This window comes from Papilio polytes, unplaced genomic scaffold (genome assembly GCF_000836215.1).
Source record: "Papilio polytes unplaced genomic scaffold, Ppol_1.0 DF821122.1, whole genome shotgun sequence".
In the NCBI taxonomy this organism is placed as follows: Eukaryota; Metazoa; Arthropoda; class Insecta; order Lepidoptera; family Papilionidae; genus Papilio; species Papilio polytes.
In genome coordinates this window covers 25,356-52,809 of record NW_013528082.1, presented here as the reverse complement: position 1 = coordinate 52,809, position 27,454 = coordinate 25,356, and the positions used below count along the sequence as shown (strand labels likewise).

At 34.8% G+C, this 27,454-nt stretch overlaps 2 protein-coding genes across 3 annotated transcripts in view; one reads left to right on the top strand and one right to left on the bottom strand.

Annotated features, from left to right (window-relative positions):
• The window catches only part of LOC106109589 (scavenger receptor class B member 1), a 75,560-nt gene extending 72,305 nt beyond the window's left edge, over positions 1-3,255 (top strand). Inside the window, exons 9-13 of the mRNA XM_013291146.1 lie at positions 1,385-1,506; positions 1,577-1,711; positions 1,799-1,917; positions 2,170-2,301; positions 2,564-3,255. Of these exons, the coding sequence (XP_013146600.1) occupies positions 1,385-1,506; positions 1,577-1,711; positions 1,799-1,917; positions 2,170-2,301; positions 2,564-3,040 (985 nt within the window). The 3' untranslated portion in view covers positions 3,041-3,255. The remainder of the gene's footprint in view (positions 1-1,384; positions 1,507-1,576; positions 1,712-1,798; positions 1,918-2,169; positions 2,302-2,563) is intronic.
• A 5,220-nt stretch (positions 3,256-8,475) lies between these two features.
• The window catches only part of LOC106109629 (homeobox protein PKNOX2-like), a 32,855-nt gene continuing 13,876 nt past the window's right edge, over positions 8,476-27,454 (bottom strand). Inside the window, exons 2-11 of one of the 2 annotated variants that reach the window (XM_013291215.1) lie at positions 16,956-17,057; positions 16,216-16,405; positions 15,248-15,377; positions 14,126-14,202; positions 13,440-13,542; positions 12,440-12,511; positions 11,874-12,034; positions 10,773-10,908; positions 10,265-10,345; positions 8,476-9,378 (exon numbers count right to left, since the gene is read on the bottom strand). In XM_013291215.1, coding sequence (XP_013146669.1) covers positions 9,260-9,378; positions 10,265-10,345; positions 10,773-10,908; positions 11,874-12,034; positions 12,440-12,511; positions 13,440-13,542; positions 14,126-14,202; positions 15,248-15,377; positions 16,216-16,405; positions 16,956-17,026 — 1,140 coding nt within the window. In that variant the 5' untranslated portion in view covers positions 17,027-17,057 and the 3' untranslated portion in view covers positions 8,476-9,259. Of the gene's footprint in view, positions 9,379-10,264; positions 10,346-10,772; positions 10,909-11,873; positions 12,035-12,439; positions 12,512-13,439; positions 13,543-14,116; positions 14,203-15,247; positions 15,378-16,215; positions 16,406-16,955; positions 17,058-27,454 lie in introns of both variants that reach the window. The other variant, XM_013291214.1, reaches the window with a different exon arrangement.

Below are 27,454 nucleotides of genomic sequence, written 5' to 3'. Positions count from 1 at the left end.
ACGATTCTGAGTAAGACAGTAAAATTCACAAAAGACAGTAAAACATTCGGTTACTTAAGTACAAGAGCTTTCATAATATTATTTAAATAAAAGGCAATCGATACGCAAACGAGTCCGGGACCTTCGGCAGTACAAACATACAAACAGACGGACGAACACAAGTAATATGTTTGTTTGACAAACATCACTTAATACCTATGTATGTGCGACAAAGTATGTTCTTATATTTCGTTAGCACGCGATCTTTGCCCTTGGTTACCTATTATTTTCTTCGTTACATCATTTAAACTTGAATAATCATTTAAAACTATAGTTTGTCTAAATAATTTAGATTAGTTTGATAAATGACGTATATGAAGTGTCGAATTCAATTTGTATGAAAGCAAATGCCATACTTAATAGACAGGTATCGTAGTGACGAAACAAACACGCAGCGAACAATTTGGAACTATCGATATTCGGTTTAAATATCAAACTCGACTAAAATAATTATTTTCTTATCAACTAACATAGGACAATTTTAGTATTGATTATAGTGTAGAGAATTTAGCGATGACAGAAATAATAGAATCGAAATCCAATTCGATTACGTACGGCTGTAGTAGTAATAAAAATTTATTTACTCTCATTATTTGTTATGGTCATTATTAATTTGAAAAAACAGTGTTTTTTTTAATTCATAAGTTATAACTATAAATCTGTCGATTCCGACTTCTATAAGAATAAAAATCGAAAATCGATAACTAATCTATATTATTTAGACACGTTATAGATTGCAAACTCAATATTACATAGATTAAATAAGCAAAATAACATAGATTAAAAAAATAGAACAGATCTATTATTGTTTTTTGTAGCAAGTAAACGATAGTAAGTTATCCGTAACCCTTATAAGTTATGAAAAATCACGTAGATTGCGGAAAATAACATCTAATTAACACCTACACGTATGTACAAAGATGTAATCATTCCATATAACTTAAAACAAACATTATCTACTCATCCATCTTAACTAATACTTTAAATAAATAAAAACAAAAAAGTTAACTCGTACATGTTAGAGTTAGCTTGTGAAATACACAGAAAACTGTCAAGTCAGGCTGTAATTTTAATGTATGAATACTAGAAGTTTTATCGTTATTGCCCTAAATAATAGAATTATGTGAAACTAATTTTTGTGTTAAACTAAATTCTGTTATCAACGCTAAATAAAGCATCTGCAATTCATTTGTTAGTTGTTTTTGCCGTTAATTTTTCATCAGGCGGACCCTTTGATTGTTTCATTACTTGTTACCTTGTTTGTTTTTAACAAACAGTAATAAGGCAATAAGAATTATAATTGTATAAACATTACGCACAATTAATTCGTATATTTGTTTAACAGGGCATCAGAAGGTTCATTCTTTCCGCCGCGCGCTGTCACCAAGTCCGACCTGGTGTATGTTTACGACAAGGATCTGTGCAGGATCCTGCCGCTGCAATACAGGAATGATATCTACAAAGATGGTCAGTAAATTTCATTGTGAAATTAAATAAAACTGAATAGAGTAGCTCGAATAAACTATTTATTGCGTAGGTATTAAAGCTGGGCTCTACACGCCGCCGAATTCGACATTAGAGTGCGCACGTCTCAACCCTGACAACCGATGCTACTGCGAAGGCGAGGAGTGTCCACCTCGCGGTCTACAGAACATCAGCCCTTGTCAATACAGTAAGCGAAACTAGACCTTATTGCTAGAAATGAAGCAACAAAATTAATTGTAATTGTAATGGATATTCTAATTGTTTTTTTTTTCAGATGCGCCGGTTTATTTGTCGTACCCGCACTTTTATGACGCAGACCCGACGCTTCTCGAGCCGTTTGAAGGACTCAAGCCTGACAAGAAACGGCATGAAACTTATTTTTATATACAAGATGTAAGCTATGAACGTTTTAACTCGAATTAACCACAGAATAAGGAGTTTTGATAGACGTTAAGTATACGAAAATCATCAAAATAACTGTTGAGTTTTAGACCCATTAGAAGTTTGTAAAGGAACCGTAGTCAAAATATTTTACATAAAACGAATGTTTGATGTTTTAGTTTCCAATTATTCCACTTAATTTAAGTATCTGGATAACGGTTTTCTTTATAAAAACCCGTTTCTGTATTGTTTATTTTATTGCAGAAAATTGGTGTACCCTTGGAAGGCTTCGTGCGAGTGCAGATGAACCTGAAGGTGAACCGCGCGCCCAACATCAAGGTCAATAACATTCACAAGTTCCCGGACATGATGTTTCCTGTTATGTGGATTGAAGAGGTTAGAAATATTCAAAGTAACCTAAAAAAGATTCAATTTTACACTTTGTTTAGAATTATCAACAGTATTTTTTACATTTTTTATTTGAGCAACTATTCTTTTATTTATCTCATGCATATGACGTTTTGTGGGAAACTATTCGTTGCATAATCTTCAATGTAATAAAGCACACCAATCTCATTTTAATTTTGCCAATAACTTTCTAGTATATTCTCGTGATATACCCAAATCAAACATCTAAACACTAATCTTTATTTTCCAGGGTATCCATGAAGTGACACCTTCCATCTGGCGTTGGATCTTCCTCGCCACCACCGTGGGCCCCATCGCAGCCCCACTCATATGCTACTCTATGATTTTCATCGGTCTAACAATATTAATAACAATCTTCGTCAAAGCTTACAAGAACTTCGTCATCGGACAAAACTCTATAGAAATAATGGAATTAGGCAAAGAAACTTTACGTAGGACTTCACTTTTACACGGATCACATAAACTACATAATATGTACCAACCGTTAAATCAATCTTCAACACCAAATGAGAGTTTACAGGAGTTAAAATTCGTCACTAGACCAGAATATCTAAGTAGAAGTCTAGACGAATTAAACAGAAGTGGATTTGTGAAATCAAACTTCTGTCTCGAGAGAGAATCGTTAATAGATTCTGACAATTCATTCATCTTGTCAGAACACAGAAGGTGTAGGGTCTTCAAGTTACCTGATAGTTATTTTAGTTAAAATCTTTGAGTTAATCTGTAGAAGGCCGTTTTCTGTTATTTCTTAAAAACCATTTCTTGATCTAAACAATTTTATAAATAGCTAGCGGTTAATGTTTTTAACGCCATCTAGGGATATATGTACACACTGTTTTCTCAGCCAATTATTTTAAACAGCTGTTCCCGTGCGGCTTCATCCGCAGGAAATTATAAAAACTTTCCTTTATCGTTTACATTTGTCAAATTATCAATTGCAAATGTCAAAATGACATATTGACAATCCATGGTAATCTTGTTTCCTTGATGTTGGCAGCAACTTAGTATTTCTGTCCAATTTATTTACCTACTAAGTTTAATAACGTGAACATATATAGCCTAAAGCGTGACGTAATTGTAGGGCTTTCTATTAAAAAGAGAATTATTCAAAAATATATTGTAATTGCTGACATGTTAGGCAACAAAGAAGTGTGTGTTTACGCTTTATTATAATAGTATAGATGTAAAAAGATTTAAATGAAATAATATTTCGGCAGTAAATTCAGATATCATTTTGTAAAACGGCGCTATAAGGTCATGAATGTATGTGAATGTATGAAATTGTGCGTAGAACTGAATCTTTCCGCAAGAACTCTCTTAGAATTAAAGTTAAATTGCTCATCAGAATTCTTTTAAGTTAATGTAAGTCGATTATATCATAATTAGTGTATTTTAGTATCAAATATGTTAATATAAAATAAAAATTCCCGCGCATTAGTCGCGTGGTAATTGATGTCTCGTGAAAACGCGGGAATCAAGAATCTCTCGAGTTTTCTGTGGGGTTACCATATAAAGATGTGTTTGCGAAGTGATGGGTAAATACGACTTTATCCAACACTGCTTTTGTGCAATATATTTTGGCATATTGAAACAATTAAGGTTATGCAAAATTTGCATTTTTTGGAAACTTAGATAAAGTTTAGGCCGTAAATGTAATCTTTATTTTTGATATTTGTATACGATAACGACGTACTGGCAAACAAATTAATAGGTTGACTTGCAATAGTTATCTTTTTAATTCTTTTTTTTTTTGGTGAAGGAAAAGAACAAACATGAATTATAAGGATCCGTAACTTCTCATTATTCTATTTTTACTATAACTATAAGTAATTATTCGAAATACCTCTAGATTATCTTTTTAAGATTGATTTTAATTCGAATCTGTTACCAAATAGTTTTTTTATTATTAATTTATTGAGTTTAAACGTTTGAAAACGTGGATATAATCTCATTGATTCAACATTCCAATAATTGTGAAGACCACAGATAATCGTAAACAATCGTATAGAACACAAGAGATTTTGACATTTTTAATTTACATAATTAAATTGTTTTTTTTTATGAGTTTCGCAATTATGACATTAAAAAAATATATAATGGGTAATGTAATGGTTTATATAATTCTGACATTAGCCGTGATTACATATTTTTGCGTTATAGCAAAATACTATTTCCTTATTTTTTAATAACGATTATTGCTTCACTTTTACATACACGGCTATGTATCATTATGCCAAAATTCTAATTAGAATAAGACATTTTAGGTACTTAAATAGATATTAATGGGTGTAAACACTGAGATTCAATGGTGTTGCCGTTCATAGACTAGTCGGAATGTTACAAAGTTGGGAAATACACGATTGGTTATTTATTGTAAGGATATGGCAACACAATGATACCCAGTTAATGTATAGATCATTGATCTTTATAAATGGACAGGTTTTACACTGAAGTATTTTTTCTTTATTTGATTTTCGCCATTTCGCCGCTGATGGTTGTGGTTTGTCGCAATGAAGAGTTTCGGAAATAATAGTAGATAAAATTAACTGTTATCAATATCAACAGTACAAGTCGGAACTCTCATTTCTACCTATCCATTTATACAGATCAATGATATAGATTCTGATTTGTGATATAAATGTAAGTTTGTAACTGCACAGAAAGTTTGCCGATTACTTTTTCCAGGCGCACGTCTGTTAAATACATCAGCAAAGTTTCTGTGCACGAGTAACATAAGCTATCTCTAAGGTGGGTTTCTACTACCGACATGTTTTTATTAAAATGTGTCATCTCTTACATTCACTTTATAAATGTTAAGACAGTAATACAAATGTCGAAGCGGTCGATGTAAAGATTCGTTGTCAAATTGTAAATCAAATGAAAAAAAGGGCGCTAGTGAGCTATCATAATTTAGTTATCCCGGGACAGGTAACTTGTCGGTCTATAAACCTCTGTAAAACAATTGACAGGAAACAAACTTGCTCAATTTAATTAACAATTATTTATTTTCCTTCGTGTTCAATGCAACTTGTGTATGTATGAAAAAAGCTCAAAAAAAGCTTTAAATTTGCAAGACTTTTTACTTTAATCTATAAATAACAATGTTTTATAAGTAAATAGGTTAAGTTTCGAACATTCCAAGGATAAAGGGTGTTTGTTGAACATATTTTTTTAATAATAACTTCTGTAAATATTAAGATAATAATTTTTGTATCTGAAAATTTGTTTATAATAAAATTATGGGTAATGTGATCATAGTTTTATTTCTCACTAGCTTTCGCCTGCGACTCCGTCGGTGTGGAATTAAAAAATAACAATAGTGAGAATCTTATGTGTTCTTCCAGACTATACTCTACATCTATGGCAAATTTCATAGAGATCTGTTCACCAATTTATGCTACAAACTTTAAAAACATCCATCCATCTAAACTATGCATTTATAATATGAGATTTATTAATATTTTTAAATGTTACTAATGATTTTTTTACATCTATACTAATAATATAAAGAGAAAAGACTTGTATTTTCGTATGTATAGACCTCGAAAACTGCTGGGACGTTTTCAAAAATTCTTTCACCATTTAATATGTTAAGAGCATATAATAGCCCCCTCCCCTAAATAATGACCTGGCAACACCCATATCCCCCACAAAAGACGTAGTAAGTCCAGGGGACTAGTAACTTTAAAACCAGTATAATTGTAACTAAAACTACCAAAACTAGTATAATTGTATTTATAAAAAAAAAAAGTATTTTAAAAAAAGGAACTCACTAGTGTTATAAGGATTACGCAAAAAAAAACTGTGCTTAAAAGAGTACGGACCAAGAGTCTGTAGAAAAGGGACTAAAATTAGACCTCCAGCACCACACTCATCAGACGAAACGCGGAATTGCTTCCACTTCACGCCTGATTTCTGTGTGGTCGTGGTATTACACAGGGCGAGCCGGCCTATTCGTGCGAAGATGTTAAAGCGGGCTCTACCCCATGATCAAGAAAGGAGTGACTGAGATGGATGATAGTTATTTGGAGTTAGAGTTGGAGTAGTGTAAGGTAAGGGAAAGTAAATAAAGATGAAAATTCAGAGAGACTGTAGTTTATTGACTAGTAAAATATTATGCCATATTTATATATCAACTTGAAATGTCTCTTAGCCGCTTCGTAAGGATACGTAAATATGCGATTTTCAGTATCTACTGTGTTGAATTTTCCATTTATTATTGGTGTTAAGTTTATGTTTCAACGAAGTAATACGTAGTGGAAACGCATGAAGTTATGTTTAAAATTTGGGAAACTTAAGTCGCTTAGAGACTAAAATCGCAGATTAGCGTAGCCTTGCACGAAGATGCTTACAATATCTAAACAAGCGCGATTTCTTAACAACTATAGTATACTAAAAAGTGGACATTTTTTGCTATACTTTATATAATACTGAATGTCTTAACGGAAGATTTACTTAAGACATGTATCGTTAAAATACTTTAAAAATACATTTTATTATGACTAAAGTTACGTACAATTGAATTAAAATTTACCGTAGAAAAACTTATTTTTTGTCACTAATCAATTACGTATATCCGTTACATCGTATATCTGACGATATCCTAATATTATAAAGCCGTATATTTTTTAAACGCAGAAAAAAAACAATACGGTACATTATTGCTTATTTTTTTAGAGTTGCCAGTCGCAATTACCTTAGATATAAGCAAATTGCATTGTGTTTAGACTAGGCATTTCGTTATAAAATTATCGTAATGAAAATTAAGAAATATCAATAGCTTGTAATTTATTGAGTTTATTTTATTATGATTGCTAAAGAATACAGATTAAAAATAATTATATGACTGTTTTGCAAAAAAATCAATTAAATTGATTTTGACTCGACGATTATCAGTCTAAAAAAATGTCATGACACATAAAAAGCTTTAAAAAATCTGTGGATTAGGTTTTTATTTACATTTATCAAAATATAGGCAAAAATCAGTGAAGATTGAAAACTACATCCGAATAATGCTAATATGTAACTATATTTTTTAATTGCTTATTGATTTTTATAAAAAAAAACGATTTTTCCAAACGCTAAAGGAAAAAAAATTTTTTTTTATTATTGCACAAAATAGTTGAATAATTTTGAAGAAAAATTCGTATACATAAAAATCGTATTTTCAATAGACTTTATTGCTATATATTTTTAATTTCCCGTTAAGCTACTGTCCATTTGTCCGAATTAAAAAAAATTACATCTAAATTTAAAAAACTTTCGATATATTTACGCGTATACAGTTTTTTGAATCAAGATAATCTTTTTGAGTATACAAATTGGTATCGTATAATTTCGTATAATCGTTTAAAATACTTATAATTACAACCTACACTAATATGGCTGCACAAATTAAAAAGAAAACAGGCACAATGAGTATATTAAAACTTATGCTTATACAAATAAATACAATTTTCTGTCTATGGACGGTATTGTCTATAGTTTTTTTTCGTGGTAAAAATATTCTTAACACTATTTCATTTTGTTCAGTCGGCAAACAGGGTGGAAACGAAAAAAATAAACTACTTTACTCACAACCGGCTTAAAAATTGACGAACACCTGTTCACAAGCGTTATCAACTAAAGGCATCAATAGCTGCAAATTATACCTTATATTGGGGAGATTTCACTTTACATATGGCAACACCATCCGAATTGTCATCAAAACTATGATCATTTAAAAATTATTTTGCCCAGTAAATAGCGTTAAAAGTAGAAAATAAAACATATTACCATATTAATCATTAATATCGTTTTCTTTTGTAATAATTAGGCCTTATTTGGTTTATATTATGACGTGTACTAGATGGTGTTGCCACATTAATTCGAAAACGAAATATTTCATCTACAGACTTATTTACATGGAAGATGTCTGCAGTGAAATATGCCATTTTCTTTTAATTCGATTCTCAATGTAATACAAAATAAGTCATATTATCTATACATCTGCATTGTTAATATCATGTGAATGAGAATCGAATTTTCCGTAAACTTTGAAATTCGAACACATATTATGCTATAGAGAATTAAAAAAAAAATCATAAAGGATTTTTTCAACAATTTCTGTTTGAAATCACATTTATATATTTTTTTCTTTACTGCATAATCTGTGTTCGAATTACTACACTAAAATTAAAAATAAAACTCCCACAAAATAGTGACATTATCAATAAAGCGTAACTGTAAGAATATTTAGGAATTTTAAAATAGTGAGGTACGAATTACGTATACAAGTTTCTATGCTATCTTACAACTATGGTATACACAGTAACAATGTCTTTTTAATTTAAAAAAAAAGTTGTAACTCCCCGCCAAAATGACAAGCTGTCTCTCGTTTATGGATTTAAAACAGCATTTTTAAATCATAGACAACTGTAAAACCTTTAATTATGAATTAAAAAAAACAACTGTCAATTTTTTAGGTTATGTTAGATATTAGAAAGTGATTTTTTTCTTTAAAATACATAAAAACAAGAGGCAACTTGCATAAGATCAAATTATTTGATAAACCCTTTTAAAAAACATGCACTTTTTAAATTTCTCTAATAATGAAATCGTTATAAAATTAAATTTCAATGCACACTCAGAATAATTGCTGTTTTTTGATTAAACACCAGATTTTATGTGATCATTGAGTTTTTTCTTTTTACCGAATTTAAAAAGAATATCAATTTGTTTATTTACTCCCGTTTTAAGTACTAGAGTACATCAAAATTCTAAGATTATCATCACAATTTTACGTTTTCTTTTATCTGTGGTCAACCACAGACAATTTTCATATCGTCATTTTTTTTCTGTCACAGATTAAAGAGATTTACTATATTCTGGATTGGAAATAGGGATTGTTTTTCGGATTTTAAATATAAAAATATGAATGTAGAGTTTAGTGCATGGTTTGCTGTATAGGGTATGCGGGATCATTCACCTCCTCCTGCTGGCTCTCCTGCTCATCACCTGACTGCTCTCCTTCTTGCTCTTCGTCCTCTGAAGAGGATAACAAACCTGGAATTTAAAAAAAAAAACTATTAAAAAACAAACAACTTCCGTTTCCAGTTTGAAAACTATTTCAGTTAGTAGTCAGCATTTTTATAAGATGACAAACGAACAAGCGGTTACCAGAATTCGCCAGAATAGCGAATTGATTGCTGCATACAGACATCCGAATTTGCAGATGCGTTGTATATCTATAATTAACAGAGACGCATTGAAAGAGTATATTTCCCCTTCCTAAGCATCCCCTTCCCAATATAGAAGTTTTAATATGGAAAACCAAGACAAAGAGAAAGTGTAATCTTACTAATATTATGAGTATAAATGCGAAAGTTTAGATGGATGTTTGTTAGAGTTTGTAGCCTAAACTGCTGAACGGATTTCAATAAAATTTAGCACAGATGTACAGCATAGTCTGGAAGAACACATAGGCTACTATTATTGTTTTTTTAATTCCACACGGATGTAGTCGCGGGCGAGCTAGTGAACAATAATTTCGAATAGGTTATACTTTTAACAAATTTAGCAGCAGAGATTTTTTTATTCTTTCAGTTCCTGAGATACCAGGTGTATCACACCCTGTATATCAGATACGTACCAGGTGTTCCCACCTGGTTCCGCATTCATCATCCACTTGCCATTATCCCTTATGGAGGGTCGGCACAGTCTGTGCTGCTCCATACATCTCTATCAGCCGTCATATCTGAATCCACTCCTTTCTTAAGCATATCTTCTTTCACATAATCCATTCATACTTTCTTCGGTCTTCCTCTTCCTTTGTAGCCATCTACATTCAATCTCAACACTTTCTGGTTTATGTCCCCATCATTTCGTCGCATATTATGTCCATACCACGCTAACCTGGTTCCGCATTCAACGTGTTAAAATTATCACTTACCGGCCGTGTACTGCGGGTTGGTGAGCGCGTCCGGCCAATACCTTTTGCTTATCGACGAACCGTTTTTAGTTTTCTTTCCTCCTGGAAAATTAAAAAAGGTAAATATAAATTTTAAATTAGTTTTAGGTGTAAATTATTATACAAAACTTAAGACGTCAAACGCAGATAGTGTAAGGGTTCCTGTAATGAAGAGTATGCGGTTCTATGTAATGGGAAGTCTGGGGGTCGGAGTAATGGGAGATTTAGGGATATGTGAAATGGGAGGTTTGGGGATCTAAGAGCGGGGGGATTTATAGGTCTATGTAGGAAGTCTGGGATCTGTGTATTGGGCGATTTGGGGTTCTAAATAATGTGAGTTTTGGGGTCTGTATAATGGGAGGACCGGAGGTCTGAGTAAGGAGAGCTCTGCCTGTAATAGGTCCTAGGGTCTGAGTAATTAACCAATGGGAAATTTAAGGGTCTGCGTAGCGAGTGGTGGGGGGTTTGTTTTTTAAGTGTGGGGTGGTACCCGGCTTGTCGTTGCAGTCGAGCATGGGCTGCAGGATGCGGCGGCGCGCGTTGATGAACCAGTTGTTGACCTGCAGCAGCGTCAGCCGCGTCTGCGCAGCCAGCGACCGCTTCTCCTCCTCCGTCGGGTATGGGTGCTGCGAATTTCATCATCATCATCACCAGATCCTTACCGAAGGGGTCGAAACTACCCTAAGTTAATGACTAGGCCGTAGTCAACCACGCTGGCTCACTACTGGTTGGTTGAGTTCACACATATCTGAATTTCTTCGCGGATATGTGTATCACGATTTCCGTCAACGTAAGAACATCGGGTAAATCATGTACTTATGAAATTCTAAAATCGAAAATCACATTGGTACAGCGGGATTCGAACCCAGGACTTGTTTACAAGTCAAGTGATCCCTAATCCACTGACATTCCAGGCTGTTTGTTAATCATCTTCTCTCTTACCTTATCCTACTCTTTTAGTTTCGACGCACCGGGTTTTCTTTCTTTTTTTTTTTTATAACATAAGGTGGCAAACGAGCAAGGGGGCACCTGAAGCCGCCAAAATGGTGAAGCGACCGCTGCCCATAGACATCCGCAATTGCAGATGCGTTGCCTACCCTTATACGACGGAGGAGGAGACGCACATAAAGAGGATATTTCCCCTTCCTATGCATCTCCTCCGCCGTCAAATCCACTTCCTCTTCCCAACCTCTTCTTATAAGAAAAGGGTGGTAAAGAGAAAGGGACTTAAATTAGGCCTCCGGCCACACTCATCAGACGAAACACGGAATTGCTTCCATTTTATGCCTATCTTCTGTGTGGTCGTGGTATTACTGGGGGCGTGCCGGCCCTGCACTGCTAACATGTTAAAGCGGGCACTACCACTGTTTCTTCGAATAACTCTATCATACTCATATCAGTCACTCCCTTTTTGATCATGTCACCTTTCACGCAATCCATCTCTTTCTAAGTCTACCTCTACCGATGTTCCTCCACATTTATAACTTACTGAAATCAATTTAAATCCTTCGTTTGTCTTTTGTGTCTACCCGACTCTTGTAACATATTGTTATGAGCGATTTGGCGGAGCTCAAGTAAGAGTGGTGCTCACCACTAGATGCTGGAAGAGCCAGGCGCGCATGGCCTGCGTGGCGTGTCTGGGCAGCACGCCGCGCTTGCCGCCCTCCTCCTCGTCGTCGGGAGGCGGGGAGCCCGACACCGACGAGCACGACACCGACAGCGCAGACTGATTAGAAGTACTAGAGTTCGTACCTAAATAAGACAAATAACCTCAAAAACTCATTTGCTGTCTGAATTTAATAGCATTATAAGGAAAACTTTTTAATCCCTTTTATCATTTATATATTTTTTTTTTATATTATAAGGTGGCAAATGAGCAAGCGGCCACCTGAAACCGCCAAAATGGCGAAGCGACCGCTGCCCAAAGTTCGCAATAGCGGAAGCATTGCCTACCCTTGATCGACGGAGGAAACGCATACAAAGCAGATGTTTCCCCTTCCTATGCGTCTCCTCCTCAAATCTACCTTTCCTTCCCATTATTTTCTTATTAAAAAAAGGTTGGGAAGGAAAATAGACTAAAGTTGGGTCATAGGAATCAATTGAACACTAAACTGTTATGCGATAGTTTTGTCAAAGATGTCCGCTATAGGAAGTTACCTGTGAAGGTGTCCGCTACGAGGCCAGCTCCAATTTGACTGATGGGCGTCGACCCTTGCACCACCATGGATGCTGGAATAAGAAGTGTCATTGTTATCAACTGATATCACTGATCTGTACAAATGGATAGGTTACACTGATTTAAACGACTTTCAGTAAAAGTAGTCGTCTAAAAAGAGCAATCTTACTAATCTTACTAATCTTACTAATAATACAAATGTGAAAGTTTAGATGGATGGATGGATGGATGGATGGATGGATGGATGGATGGATGGATGGATGGATGGATGGATGGATGGATGGATAGATAGATGAATGGATGGATGGATGGATGGATGGATGGATGTTTGTTAGAGTTTGTAGCCTAAACGGCTGAACGGATCTCGATGAAATTTGTCACAGATGTAGAGCAAAGTCTGGAAGAACACATAGGCTACTCGCTTTTGTTTTTTTTAATTCCACGCGGACGGAGTCGCGGGCATAAGCTAGTATTAACATAATTTAGATATTTTAGAAAAAAGTATAATTGTAACAATGTTAGTGCACTGCAATACTAAGGGACTGTCCTAGTGATAGAGGCTCAGATAGCTTAAAAATGACGTCACTGTCAGATAAGGGAACAAAACCCGATATTTTTATGAATGAATCTATGATGTCAGCAATCACAGAATATTTTTGATCTTTTGAATTTTCTTTAATAAAAACCCTCATGCGGGAAAAGGATCATAAACTACATGCTACCAACATTAAGGAAGCAAGGTTATTATGGTAACGGTAATTTTGACATTTGCAATTGAGAATTTGACAAATGTAAACAATAAAATAAAGTTTTTTATAATTTCATGAGGATAAAGCACGGGAATAGCAACGGAAGCAACTTTTTTTAGTAGTTTTCGAGTTATTTCAATAATAACTCAAAAACTACTGTGCCGATTTCAAAAATTCTTACACCATTAAAAGCTACGTTATCAGTAGTAGTCTCACGCTAGTGTATACCGACCGGCGTCTCTCGGCTGCGAGTAGTGCAGCTCCGCGTGCGGCGCGAGCGGCACCGCGTGCGGGAACACTGCCGGGTACGCCGCCGCTAACGGCGCTGGCGGCGACTGTACGAAGAGATTTTTTTTTACATATTTACCTTAAAAACGTCCGCACATTTGAAATTAACGGATAACTGTTTGCTTTGATTTATATGAGTTTATATGAAGTTGTGCAACTAAACAGTTGGATGCGAAACAAATGACAATCGCACAACCGTTGAGCGATATTTTAGTCAAAGATAAGCGCATATTTAGAAACACACAGTTCAATACCGTTTATGTGAAAAGGAATATTAAAAATCACGCCATCTATCGACAAAAAATACTTACTTACTAATATTATAAATGCGAGAAGTTAGAACGGATTTTGTTACAGTTTGTAGCCTAAACGGCTGAATGGATCTCGATGAAATTTGGTATACACTCTATGTGTCCTCTATGGATAGTTTGGAAGGGCACAAAAGCTACTTACTTTTGTTTTTTTTAACTTCAAGCGGATAGTATCGCGGGCGAAAGCTATAAGGATATAAAAAAAAAACATCGCCATATCATAATTCCGTTTGGCCTATAAATGTAGTTAAACGATAAGAATTGAATAATAAAAAAGGTAATTATTCCAATTAATATAAAATTAACATACTTTTGGTACCTGATACTGCGGCGAGTTACTGGTACTGGAGTGGTCGTCCATAGTCCCTGATAAATTGTTATTACTCTCTATCCCACCTGTAATAAGTGACAGAGACAGCTATAGGAGATACACGTACGAGGTTAGTGTTTTTTTTATATATCTATATCTATACTATTATAATAAAGCGTAAACACACACTTCTTTGTTGCTTAACATGTCAGCAATTACAGCATATTTTTCAATAATTATTTTTTAATAAAAAGCCCTACACTTACGTCACGCTTTAGATTATATATTTTCACGCCATTAAATTTAGGGGGTAAATATTTTGGATAAAAACCCTAATGTGGGAAAGAGACCATAAGTTGCTGCCAACATCAAGAAAGAAAGATTGCTAAGGTTTGTCATGTCATGTCATTTTGACATTTTCTATTGATAATTTGACAAATGTAAACAATAATAAAAAAAATTCATAATTTTATGCGGATGAAACCGCATAGGAACAGCTATACTAGTATAATATAAGGTGGCAAACGAGCAAGCGGCCACCTGAATCCATCGAAATGGAAAACGACCGCTGCCCATAAACATCCGTAATTGCAGATGCGCTGCCTACCCTTAATTGACGTAAGAGACGCACATAAAGAGGACATTACCCCTTCCTATGCGTCTCCACCGTCAAATCCACTTTGCCTTCCCCTTTTCCTGGAAAAGGGTGGAAAGAGAAAGGGACTAAAATTAGGCCTCCGGCACCACACTCATCTGACGAAACGCGGAATTGCTTCCACTTCACGCCTGTTTTCTGTGTGGTCGTGGTATTACACCGGGCGAGCCCTACAGTGCGAAGTTAAAGCGGGCTCTACCACTGTTATAACAACGTAATTAACTCAAAAACTCAGAGCAATTGGCCAATTGGCGCGCTATTTTACGTCTGAATGACATTGACAACTGACAGATAGGGACGGGACGTATATGCCAATACAAGGACATGAGGTGTCACTAAACTTGAAAATTGATTTAGTACCTTTCAGAGAAGGTACCGAAAAAGGTTGTTTACCTTCTCGTCTATAAATTATTAAAATGTTTTTGACATGAAACGGCACAAAGTAAGACGGAATGTTCTAGAAGTAAATGTATTACCTGAGGTATAGTCAGTACGGAGAAGGTTCTCGCTCTGCATCTTGGTCTTCAGGCAGGCGATGTAGCGGCCGCAGAAGTCGCGGCACAACTCCTGCACCTTCTCCAGCTCCAGCAGGTGGATCCGCAGCACCTGGACATTGTCAAACCCTTTATTGTAGCACTTATAGAGGTAACAGACATTAGACCCCTTATCATAATCGTGATATGAGGCACTTCAGCTGCGGGTGGGCCTGGGCCAGGTCCAGTAAACTTCTCCAATTCTGTCTATTTTGGGCCTTTTGCATTCGAGCTCATCTAGCCATCTAAGTTTCGGCCTACCACTTGCTCGACGTCCATCCGGCTTACTTTCTAGATCGGCCCCATCGAAAAAACTCATTAGTTTGTTCGAAAGTTGGGCCAACCGGCTCATCGGGAGACACTTACAGTTGCTTTGTATTAACATTTAGTTAATATAAATCTAATAAATTAAGAATCTTCATCTATGTATATCTATAATGAAGTAATAAGTTAAAAGGGAAAGATTTATATTTTTCGATTTTTATATGTATGGAAATAACTCAAAAATTACTGGACCTATTTCAAAAGTTCTTTCACCATTAAAAAACTACGTCATCGCTGAATAACGTAAGCTATGTTTTTACTATTTTTATTTCTACTTTTTATTATTGGCCTGTGGGGCGGAGGCATGGTGATCCATCATACAGGGGCCACCCTAGTTAGGACGAAGTCGCGGGCAACAGCTAGTGTTATAAGACTACTATACGACTACAAACGAACAAACGGAATTTAATATAAACAAATTATTATAAGGTGAACACTCAAGTATTTTTAACGATGATATCAATATGTGTATTTAAAAACTCTATTATAAATTACTTATTTGATTTTACTCTACGACTTTTTGTAGTAAACTAAATTAGTCATTAATAACCGGTAATAAGGTTTAATTTCGACCTAAATTTGAATACCTGTATACTCTTAATCATAAGTCCATCTATCTCGGGGTCGTCGACGAGGAAGGGGCGGCGGTCGCGGCGCTGGTGCTGCACGAAGGCCTGCAGGTCTGCACCGAACGCGTCCGCCGCGGGCGCCTCCGCCCCCGCGGTCGCCTGCTCGCACCGCTCCAGCAGCAGCGCCAGCAGCGGAAACAGGGGGTGTCTGGAACACCAGCCGGGAAATTTTACTTTTTGGTCTATCATACTAATATTATAAATGCGAAAGTTTAGATGGATGGATGTTTGTTACAGTTTGTAGCCTAAACGGCTGAACGGATTTCGATGAAATTTGGCATAGATGTAAAGGATAGTCTGGAAGAACATATGGGCTATTCGCTTTTGTTTTTCACACGGTCGTAGTCGCGGGCGACAGCTAGTACTAATATAATAAAGCGTAAACATACACTACTTCGTGGCCGTAGTAATTGTTACTTTAATAAAAAGCCCTACTCTTACAACACGCTTTAGGCTATATAATTTCAACTTAAGGGGGTAAATAGATTGGAAAAACCTTCATGTGAGAAAGGGACCAATAAACTACAAGCTGCCAACATTAAGGAAGCAAGGCTATTATGGTAACGGTAATTGTTATCCAATGTCAAAGACAATAAACATATAAACGTATTCTGCTCTGTCTGCACTTATATAGGTTATATTAACGGTAGTAAAAGAATATCCTACAACAAAAAAAATTTAACATAGATGTGACTTACTTATAAACAGCGCGCTTGTCCGCTTCGAACTGCGCCTGGTCGGCGTCCGCGGCGGGCGCGCCGCCCTGCATCCCGCCGCGATCACCAGCTGCGCCGGCGCATCTACACATAAAGACAATTTACACTGTAAATCAACCCCTAATACATAATTTAAACAAAAGACATCTTTGCAGTGTTCAATTAAACATCAATTCAATCTTACTAATATTATAAATGCGAAAGTTTAGATGGATGGATGGATGGATGTTTGTTAGAGTTTGTAGCCTAAACGGCTGAAGGGATCTCGATGAAATTTGGCATAGATGTTGAGGATAGTCTGGAAGAACACATAGGGTACTTGCTTTTTTGACCGACTTCCCAAAAGAAGGAGGTATTCGATTCGTCGGTATATTTATTTATTTTTTTTTTTATAAATTTCACGCAGACGGAGTCGCGGGCGGAAGCTAGTTTTATTTATAAAATACTGCTTGTGACACGTGAGATCACGTGACAACCTTTGGTGTAGGCACCGACCAGTACAATGACCGATGCTATAGCGAGCAAAGCCGCTAATCACTTAACCTGAAGATGGGCCCCCAACTGCTTCGAAACGAATCGATGCCTACACAGAAGGTTGTCACGTGAGTTAAGCCATGTTTTATATGTACCTATAATAATGTTAAAGTGTCTGTAACATCAAAATTCAGATTTCTTGAAAAAAAATTGTCTGTCTCTCCGCAAGCCGCATTTGCTCCGGGTAATCTCCGAAACGCCTGGATCGATATCGACTGGTCTTTCACTGAAGGGTAGCTGACATATCCGTCTTTGTCATATTATAGGGTACTTTTTTAAGTCCGCGCTGTCAAAATGGCGTAACGAGTGGTCCAAAGCGCTTACGAAATTTGCGGGCGACAGCTCGTAATTAATATACTGTAATGGCTCATTATCATCACCACCTCACTATACGTCCCCACTAAAGGGCAAGCCTACCCTAAGTAAGAGGTGACTAGGCCTTAGTCACGCTGTACTGTGGGTTAACTTCTCATATATCTTTGAATTTCTTCGCCGATATGTGCAGGTTGCATCATGTTTTCCTTCATCGTATATTGTCTTGCGAAAGTTTTAATAAGTCAATTCAGTGCTGATGTAGAGGTCAAGGCGGGATGTAACAATAATAAATTAATCAAGCCGTCTGTTTCTGTGGGTAGACACTGATTGAGCCGCCAATAACCGTAAATTCAATTTAGGTTATGATCGTGGGTCATTTTAAAATATTGATATTAAGATATATTGCATATTGTTTAAAACAAATTAAAAAAATAACTTCAGTACTTCTATACTAGTCTATATCTGTACTCGTCTTATAAAGAGGAAAGATTTGTATTTTTGTATGTATTGAAATAACTCAAAAACTACTAAGCCGATTTAAAAAAAATCTTTCACCATTAGAAAGCTACGTTATCAGTGAGTAATATAGGCTATATGTTTTAATATTTTTAAATTTCATGCAGCCAAAGACGTAAGCAACAGCTAGTTTGTTATAATTTGACAGTTATCGTATTTCATTCGAAACAAACAAGCCATGAGCATTGCCAATCGTATTCAAACAAATCCATCTCGAAAAACAAACTATCATAACAATGCAATAAAACATAACTGAACGAGAAATAACGCCCGTAAACAGGGAATAAACACAACATGGCAACACGGACACGACCTCTCTACTGTTAGGGTTGACACTTATCAAATAAATTATTTTATCTCTTCTATTGTGGATATATAGTCGTTTTAATAAATACAATCTTACTAAAAATAAAAACAAACTTAGGTTTCATAAGAAAGTTACAATGAAAAACAAAAGAACAAGTAATTTAATATTAAGCGACATTTATTTATGTTTTTTCATGTTTTTTTTAAAACATTGATTTAATTATTATCAATTAACGAAGTATCAAAACAAATATTTTATTCGTAATTACGTTCAACGTATCAACCCTGTGGTATAGGAAACTTGCGGAGGCAATAAAAAGAGATATTAAAAGCGGAGAGACATTCATCACAAGTGTTGCCAGATTGATATAAGATACCCGCCTCGGAGCTGCCCTACCCTACTCTCTTAGTATCTAAGTACTATAATATTGTCTTCAGTCTTTAAATTGTGGAGCCATTTTTATGTACCCTCGACCAAGTTCTTTGATAGACAATTTTTTTAATAATATAAGGTGGCAAACGAGCAAGCGGCCTGAATCCACCGAAATGGAAAGCGACCGCTGCCTATAAACATCCGCAATTGCAGATGCGTTCCCTACCCTTAATTGATGGAGGAAGAGACACACATAAAGAGGACATTTCCCCTTCCTATGCATCTCCTCCACCGTCAAATCCACTTTTCCTTCCCATTCTTTCCTCTTAAAAAGGGTGGAAAGGGAAAGGGACTAAAATTAGGCCTCCGGCACCATACTCATCAGACAAAACGCGGAATTGCTTTCACTTCACGTCTGTTTTCTGTGTGGTCGTGGTATTGCTGGGGGCGAGCCGGCCCAATCGTGCGAAGATGTTAAAGCGGGCACTACCACTGTAGATCTAAATAATCTGCATAAAAAAAATAACCGTCTGCACGTGACGGTTATTTTTTTAATGTCCTATTCCAAAATATAGGTCGTATGAAAAATTAACCACGTTCCTATTTTAACTACAAAAAAACAGTATAGTCATTATCTAAGCTTATCCAAAAATGTTATTACAATCTCCTTTAGCATTGGATTTCAAGCGTAATTTGACAAAGTTTGATGCAGTCTCTTACGAGATTAGACTCTTCAAATTGTTGCTCCGAGGCCCGCCAGGTGGCGCCCGATATTGGATTAACTTTAAATTTACAAGCCCTGAAATCTTTTATTCACTTTAATCAACATATTTTTGGGTCTTATTTTATGTAAGGGTTCACTTTTAGATAAAATACGAACGTAAACGAACAGAACTGATGTAAAATATTGAAGTCATCGCTGAAAATATGTGGTTTCTAAATTCAAATTTGAATTTGGAACACGATGAAATTCAAATTTGAATTTGGAACACGATGAAAAGCTTGAAAAATATCATTATATTATCTCACTAATATAAATGTTCAGATGGATGTTTGTTAAAAGGTACGCAAACGGATCTCCATGAAATATGACACAGATATAGAGCATAGGTAGAAGAACACATAGGATACTTCACCTTATTTTTAATTCCGCGCGGACGGATTCGCGGGCGATAAGCTTGCAAATCCTGACGATTGGACTTCGACAATTGTAAACTCACGAAGGACATAACAAATTATGATTCTTTCAGGGCACAATTTAGACTTCATATAATCTGCCTAGACCCATTACAATCTTACGAAGATCACAATCGGTCGGTAGATGTCGTTGAACTTACGTCTGAACAAAGACGCTCCAGCTAACTTCGTGAGCTCGGGATCCAGACAGATAGTGGAATTGTTAGACTCAGAGTTCAGTAGTTTTAATTTGAAATTATCTATATTAGATTTTGGAACAATGCATATGAAAATTCTGTTGTGACCACGATCTTTTAGAGGCCGACTACTCAACTGTATTTCCTCTGGTATTGATTCTTGGAGTTCTGTTGGTTTGCTCCCTTCTCGTAAAAAAAAGGTCAACAAATATCATACCAACCAGATCAAACACGAAGTCAACCAATCCTCAACAGTGTGGACTAAGACAGAACTACAAGCACAAGTAACTACAAGTATGTAGCACTGTCTGTTAAATGATTCTTCAGTCTTCCCTTAATATAAAAGAGACTGCAAAATTAAACAATCTAATTCATTTACCTTTTCCTAACCTAAATTAATAATGGAATTTTCAAAAGACAAGACTTAATTTCGTTCGTTCTACATTGTAATATGCTTTAGAATTTTATAAGTGGTTACCTACACTACGGAACAAAATCGTTGCGTGTTGTTTTTTTCGGCCTTTGCGCGAAATATCCCGGCAGTATTGTGCAATTTGTATTTGTTAACATTTCGTTACGCGTTCAATAAACTACTTATCAGAACTATAGTAAACTGAGTAAGCGATTATTATGGACCTCATTTCCGGTTTGGCAAAAAATCAATGGATACGGTTGTTGTATTGACTTTTATAAGTCCATGTTGATAGCAATGCGATACATTTACGTATCTGTCAAGTATAGTGGCAACAACTCCTTGGTGAAAGTTTGCATCTATACTACTATACTATTATAATAAAGCGTAAACACACACTTCTTTGTTGCCTAAGATGTCAGCAATTACAGCATATTTTTTAATAACTATTTTTTTAATAAAAAGCCCTACACTTACGTCACGCTTTAGGCTATACATTTTCACGCTATAAATCTTAGGGGGAAAATATTTTGGATAAAAACTCTAAAGTGGGAAAGAGAACATAAATTGCTGCCAACATCAAGGAACCAAGGTTGCCATGATTTGTCATCATGTCATGTCATTTTGACAAATGATAATAGGACACATGTAAACAATGAAATAAGATTTTCATAATTTTATGCGGATGAAGTCGCACGGGAACAGCTAGTATCATTATAATTATTGTCCAGTCCAGTAAACAAGTCCAGTTTAAATTCAAACTATTTGCCGTAGTATCAGTGGTAGATTACACAATATCTTGTAAAATATCACAAGTCCGTCAAACAAGGGAGAGAACATTATGTTTTAGTGGTCTATAAGACGTAATGTGATAGTCGTGCAATATTTATAAAGGCTGATAAGCTGGTTAACCGATATTTAATAACATATAAGTGACTGTCTACGACGTATTTTAGAGCTTACCGAAAGCTACGTAGCTTTTTCGTAGCTATGCTACGAAAACTACTTAGACAGGCCCAATTGCTGTTCCCTGTTCTGTAATCAGTCATTAGTGTAATTTATACTAATAATACTAAGAGTAGAGATTTGCATTTTTGTATGTGTTGGAATAATTCAAAAACATTTTTTTTAAAAAAATCATTTTCCATTAAAATGCTACGCTATCAGTAAGTACCATAACCTATGTTACTACTTTTTAACTACACGTGGACGAAGTCGAGGGCAACAGCTAGTAATAAATGATTTTATCAATCCCATTTTAGTTACTGGTAGTTAAAAACAAAAGTAAAAATAAGAAAAAACAAAGAACCAGTTTAACGTAGGTAAAATATTTGAGGTTATCAACGCCATTAACAATATGGCGGGTAAGATGGACGCTAAACGCGCGGGAAAACTATACGCGTATCTTAGTCAGCAATTTGTATGCTACGTTCTGAACTATAAACGCGGCCTAATTCGCCCCCTTTTCCCTTATTTCCGGTGGAGCGTGAGGGAATAATTATCTTCCGCTTATTCCTTGCCGTCATGAAAAAAGGGAACAAACATTTCGCTTTTCTGTACCGAATTCTAACTAAAGATAGTGGTACATTTAGCTAAATTTGTTTAACAAGTTTAGAATCCCTGGTATTTTATAGAACGCTCATTTATTTAAAAATTGCTTTAGGATGTTTACATTTAGTGTGAACACTTGAGTGTTCAAAATGTTATTTTTCTTTATTTCATTAATTTTAATGGTATATGCGACGACTAAAATTATACGTAAATATACACGTGAGAATATTGAAAGACATATAAATTAATTACTGACTAAGAAACGAATTCTTAATTTACAATAATTATTTTTTTAAGACTAATTGTGCTCGGTGTACCATCACCTTAATAAGGAATATTTACCTAGCAAGGGCGAATGGGATGCTCAAAGAACGAAGCCATATTATTATTATTAACAATAATAACGAAATATAATCTTCGTCCTAGATACGGAAACAACGGGCCCTTTTTATCATTCCATCTTAACTGTTAGTGAAACGAAAACACCAACTTTTGAAAGGAAAAATGTTAGTTTGCGAAAACTTATTTGGGAAATGCTTGTTGTTGATATTATTATTTATAACAAACTAAATCGTATCATAATTCCACTATGAAATTAATTTTAATTTGAAGAATGTAATCCGACAATACGCATTTTGTACAAGGTTTTTGTCGTATAATCTATTCTTTTAATTTTGTCTATACCATTATTCTATGACACAATATATACCAAAGCAAACCTACAACAAAGCAGTACATACCTAGTGTGTCCAGGATCTTCTAGATAAGTTACACAGAATAGAGTGTATCTACAAACAAGCCATCACAAGTTTCGAGACAGAGCTTGGTTACACAAATAATTTCGCTTGAAACTCTCACAAAATCTTAATTTCAGAATATAGAATAGCAACTAAAATATTAACATATTAATTTTTTCCCTCCAAAAAAAAATTAACTTCAATTCATTTGACAGATATCAAAGACTAAATTATCCAAAGAACAACAGGTATTTTGTACCTACAAGTAAATCATCTAAGAGACATACTTCCTGTTTACAAAATTACAAATAAACGGTCGTCAACCTTAAAATTAAAGAGCAATTGACCTCCGAACGTAAGAAAACTTGTTGACCGGTATTTTGAGGCGGTAATTGTCACTAAATAACGCCGGCCGTGGCGGGAATGTTAATTAAGTAATGTTTTAAACGCTGCGCCGATAACGGAACTGTAGGTTTGCATTCGGTGTTTTTAATAAGATAATAAGCTGACTTTAACACTTTAAATACATGAATAATTTTCGACTAGTCTGACCTTGTCTTTTTAAGTTTTTTGGGTATGGAAATAACTTTTAATCATTTAAATGTTATAAGTATCATATTACAAAAACAAATAATCATAATTTAACATAACATTTTCGTAACTTATTTAAATTTAAATCATTATGAACATAAAAATGATTTATTTTAGTTAAATATTCATAAACACTTGAAAGAAATGCTAAATATCGATTTTATCTACATTCATCTAGTCTATGTAGTTTACATTTTGTATATATTTAGTCATTTAGTCTATGACAACAGAAAAAAAAAACGCCATTAAAGATTTGATTATGCAAATTAAACATTAATTGCAAGACTGTGAGCGAAACACTTCTGTAGAACAATTGGATTTAGTTTTCTTTGCTTTGTACTCGAATTGAATTAAATAAAAAATTAATGAAAGTTTTTTCTCATTTCGAATTACAGACAAGAGCAAACTTCGCGGAAAATACCATTGCTTATTAAAATAAATTTAAAAACACAGTAGTTGTTTGTTTTTAAATGTCATTATTATTATTATTCAATCAAATTAAATATATAATTCAATCTGTACATTACAAATGTTTTAGTATTAGCTTTCGCCTAAAACTGCGTTCGCGTGGAATTAAAAGAGCAAAAGTACGATTAATCCGCTATGTGTTTTTCCAGACTATGCTCTACATCCATGCCAAACTTCATTAAAATCCCTTCAGTTGTTTAGGCGGCAAAAGGCATACATCTTTTTAAACCTTCCCATTCATAACTAGCTGTCCCCATGCGACTTCATCCGCATGAAATTATAAAAAAATCATTTTATTGTTCACATTCATCAAATCAATTGCAAATGTCAAAATGACATGATATCAAACCATGGCCACCTTGCTTTCTTGATGTTGGCAACAACTTATGGTCTCTTTCGCACATTAGGGTTTTTATCCAAAATGTTTACCCCTTAACAGCGTGAAAATATATAGACTAAAGCTTGACATAAGTGTAGAGCTTTTTAAAAAAAATAGTTATTTGAAAATATGCTGTGATTGCTGACATCTTAGGCAACAAAGAAGTGTGTGTTTACGCTTTATTATAATAGTATAGATATTAGTAAGAAGTAAAATAGTTTAATCAAAATAATAAAAATCCTGTCCTGAGGATGCTATTTATTCTACATTTTCAATTACATTTTCTTACTAGTTTTCTCCTAAGGCGTAAATTATAACGTAAAATACCCGAGAGTATTGAAATGATAAAGATGAAGGCATCGCTCGATCTCGTACGGTCGAAGAACCTTCGAGAAATTTTATTTTCCCTTCAAAATAGCATACTAAGTAAAATCACCAAAGTCACTCTGAATTTAAGTTGCGTAGGTTTTAGTCTCGTAAGATATTTTCTTATAAAAAGTAATTTACAGCTTTAGTTTTGTTTAAAATTAGCATTTTACTAAAATTTAAGTGACTGTTTTTTCATAAAACTTTTTAATATATTAGTATTTTGCACAACAATGTACTTTAGTTTCTTTTCGTTTGCACTTTTTTTGTCATTCTAGGGTTGCTATTATTCACATCGCTTATTTAGGGTTGCCATTATCGATATCTCATCAATGTATACGTTTCGCGCCAATACAACGGGCACGCGCTTGCTACGTGCATATCGTTGTAAATATTCTGGATCGGAGGCAAGCGCGGGCCCCGGCATCCGAATTGCCAACTTATATGTCACCGGTAAATCGTGTCCCCGGACGCTTATGCTTAGACATATTAGAAATTATAAAGGAAGTTGGTTGCACTATGAATACTGCACAAAATGTGACGATTAAAGTGCGGCGGTGGCTCAGTTTAAGGTTTAAGCACTTGACTTGTAAAATACAGGTCCTGGGTTCGAATCCCGCCATACCAATGTGATTTTCGAATTTCATATGTACATTATTTACCCGACGTTCTTACGGCGAAGAATAACATCGTGATGTAACCTGCATAACGGCGAAGAAATTCAAAGATTTGTGTGAATTCAACCAACCCGTAGTGAGCCAGCGTGGTTGACTAAGGCCTAGTCACTAACTTAGGGTAGGCATCGAGCCCCTTAATGAGGACGTATAGAGCTGGTTATGATGAATGGTCATTTTTTTAAATTGTTGAAATATCCGATCTATTTTTAAATCTATTAGTTGGATTTTATTTGGCTAGACAAATCCTAAATGGACGGTGTTCACGTTTTCACGGTATCATATATACAACTAGTGCTGCGACATGTCGATAGACGAGTATCGATCGATTTATCCGAGCTATTGTTTGAGTTATTGAAGATATATTTATATTCCGATAGATAAGGGAGATTCAAAACTGTGTACAGGGTTACCTATTTATAAATATTGTTAGTCTATTACTAATGAAATTTAATATTTACTGGCTGAGAAAAAATTGGCTATACAGCCGGGGCAAGCGTTAGGGTAAGGCGAGGTTGGGTAAACGCCCAGGGCACTTGACAGAAAGGCGCTATGAAAAAAACGCATAGTCTCACATAATCTTGTTTACACTAAAGTGCTAAGGACGTCGTAGTAATCTCGGCTAGGGCTAGTAGCGCTAATACTAATACTGTTTGTTACCTTATAACTTCGGAATGACTAACGGCCGAATATTGAAACGCCATTTAAAGTAACGGCGTTTTAAATGATAAGACCACGGTTCTAAATTCCTTTTCCTTCTATTAGATTGTAAGCGGGACGAAGCATAGTATTTGAGATATGTTTTAGTATTTAGCTGGTAATAAATCTGAATGAAATTTAAAACAAGGACAGATTATAGCTCAGAAGGTGCAAAGACAAGGTTATCCTTAAACAAGCTGTTCCCGTGCGGCTTCATCCGCATGAAGTTATGAGAATTTTATTTTATTGTTTACATTTGTCAAATTATCAATAGCAAATGTCAAAATGACATGACATTACAAACCTTGACAATCTTACTTTCTCGTTGTTGGCAGCAATTTATGGTCTCTTTCCCACATTAAGGTTTTTATCCAAAATATTTACCCCTTAAGTTTAATGGCGTGAAAATATATAGCCTAAAGCATGATGTTAGTGTAAGGCTTTTTATTAAAAAAAAGAATTATTCAAAAATATGCTGTAATTGCTACATCTTAGGCAACAAAGAAGTGTGTGTTTACACTTTACTATAATAGTATAGATAAAATTTTAAAAAAAATCGCCAACAAATTATACAAGTCGTTATATATATCAAAAATAATAATTCTTAAATATCTATTTACCTATGACAAAAAAAATAAAACTCTAGACAGTGTATCAACTAAGAAACAATTACAGGATGTAATATTTTAATACGACATTGACACGTTACGTAGATGTAATAGAATACAGATTAAGTAAAATATGAATATATCATAATACAATTAATCAATAATAATCGCGCGTGCCAATAGTTTGAGATACCTACAATATGAATAGTGGTCTTAAACTGACATACGGTAGGTATTTTAAATATTGGGTGTTTGTTATTACGTATCCTAGTACGTAGAACATATCTTGAAAGAACGGACGTCGCGGGAAAAAGTTAGTCACTTTTTATAATCTATGACAGTCGTAGTTTATTCTGTTGTCCTGTGTGGGCGTCTAGGTGAATGTCCTACTCGTCTCGGCAGTCTCTTAAACATATCTATAAACACTTTACATATATTTAACACCACTTATGACGACTTTGTATAATTAATTGCTATTTAAAGAATTAATGAATTTTGATTAAAAACGTACAAATTGAAAGCAAATGTACATTCGAATCTAAAACACATTCACGAGAATCCTTTAACGTATTCAAAATA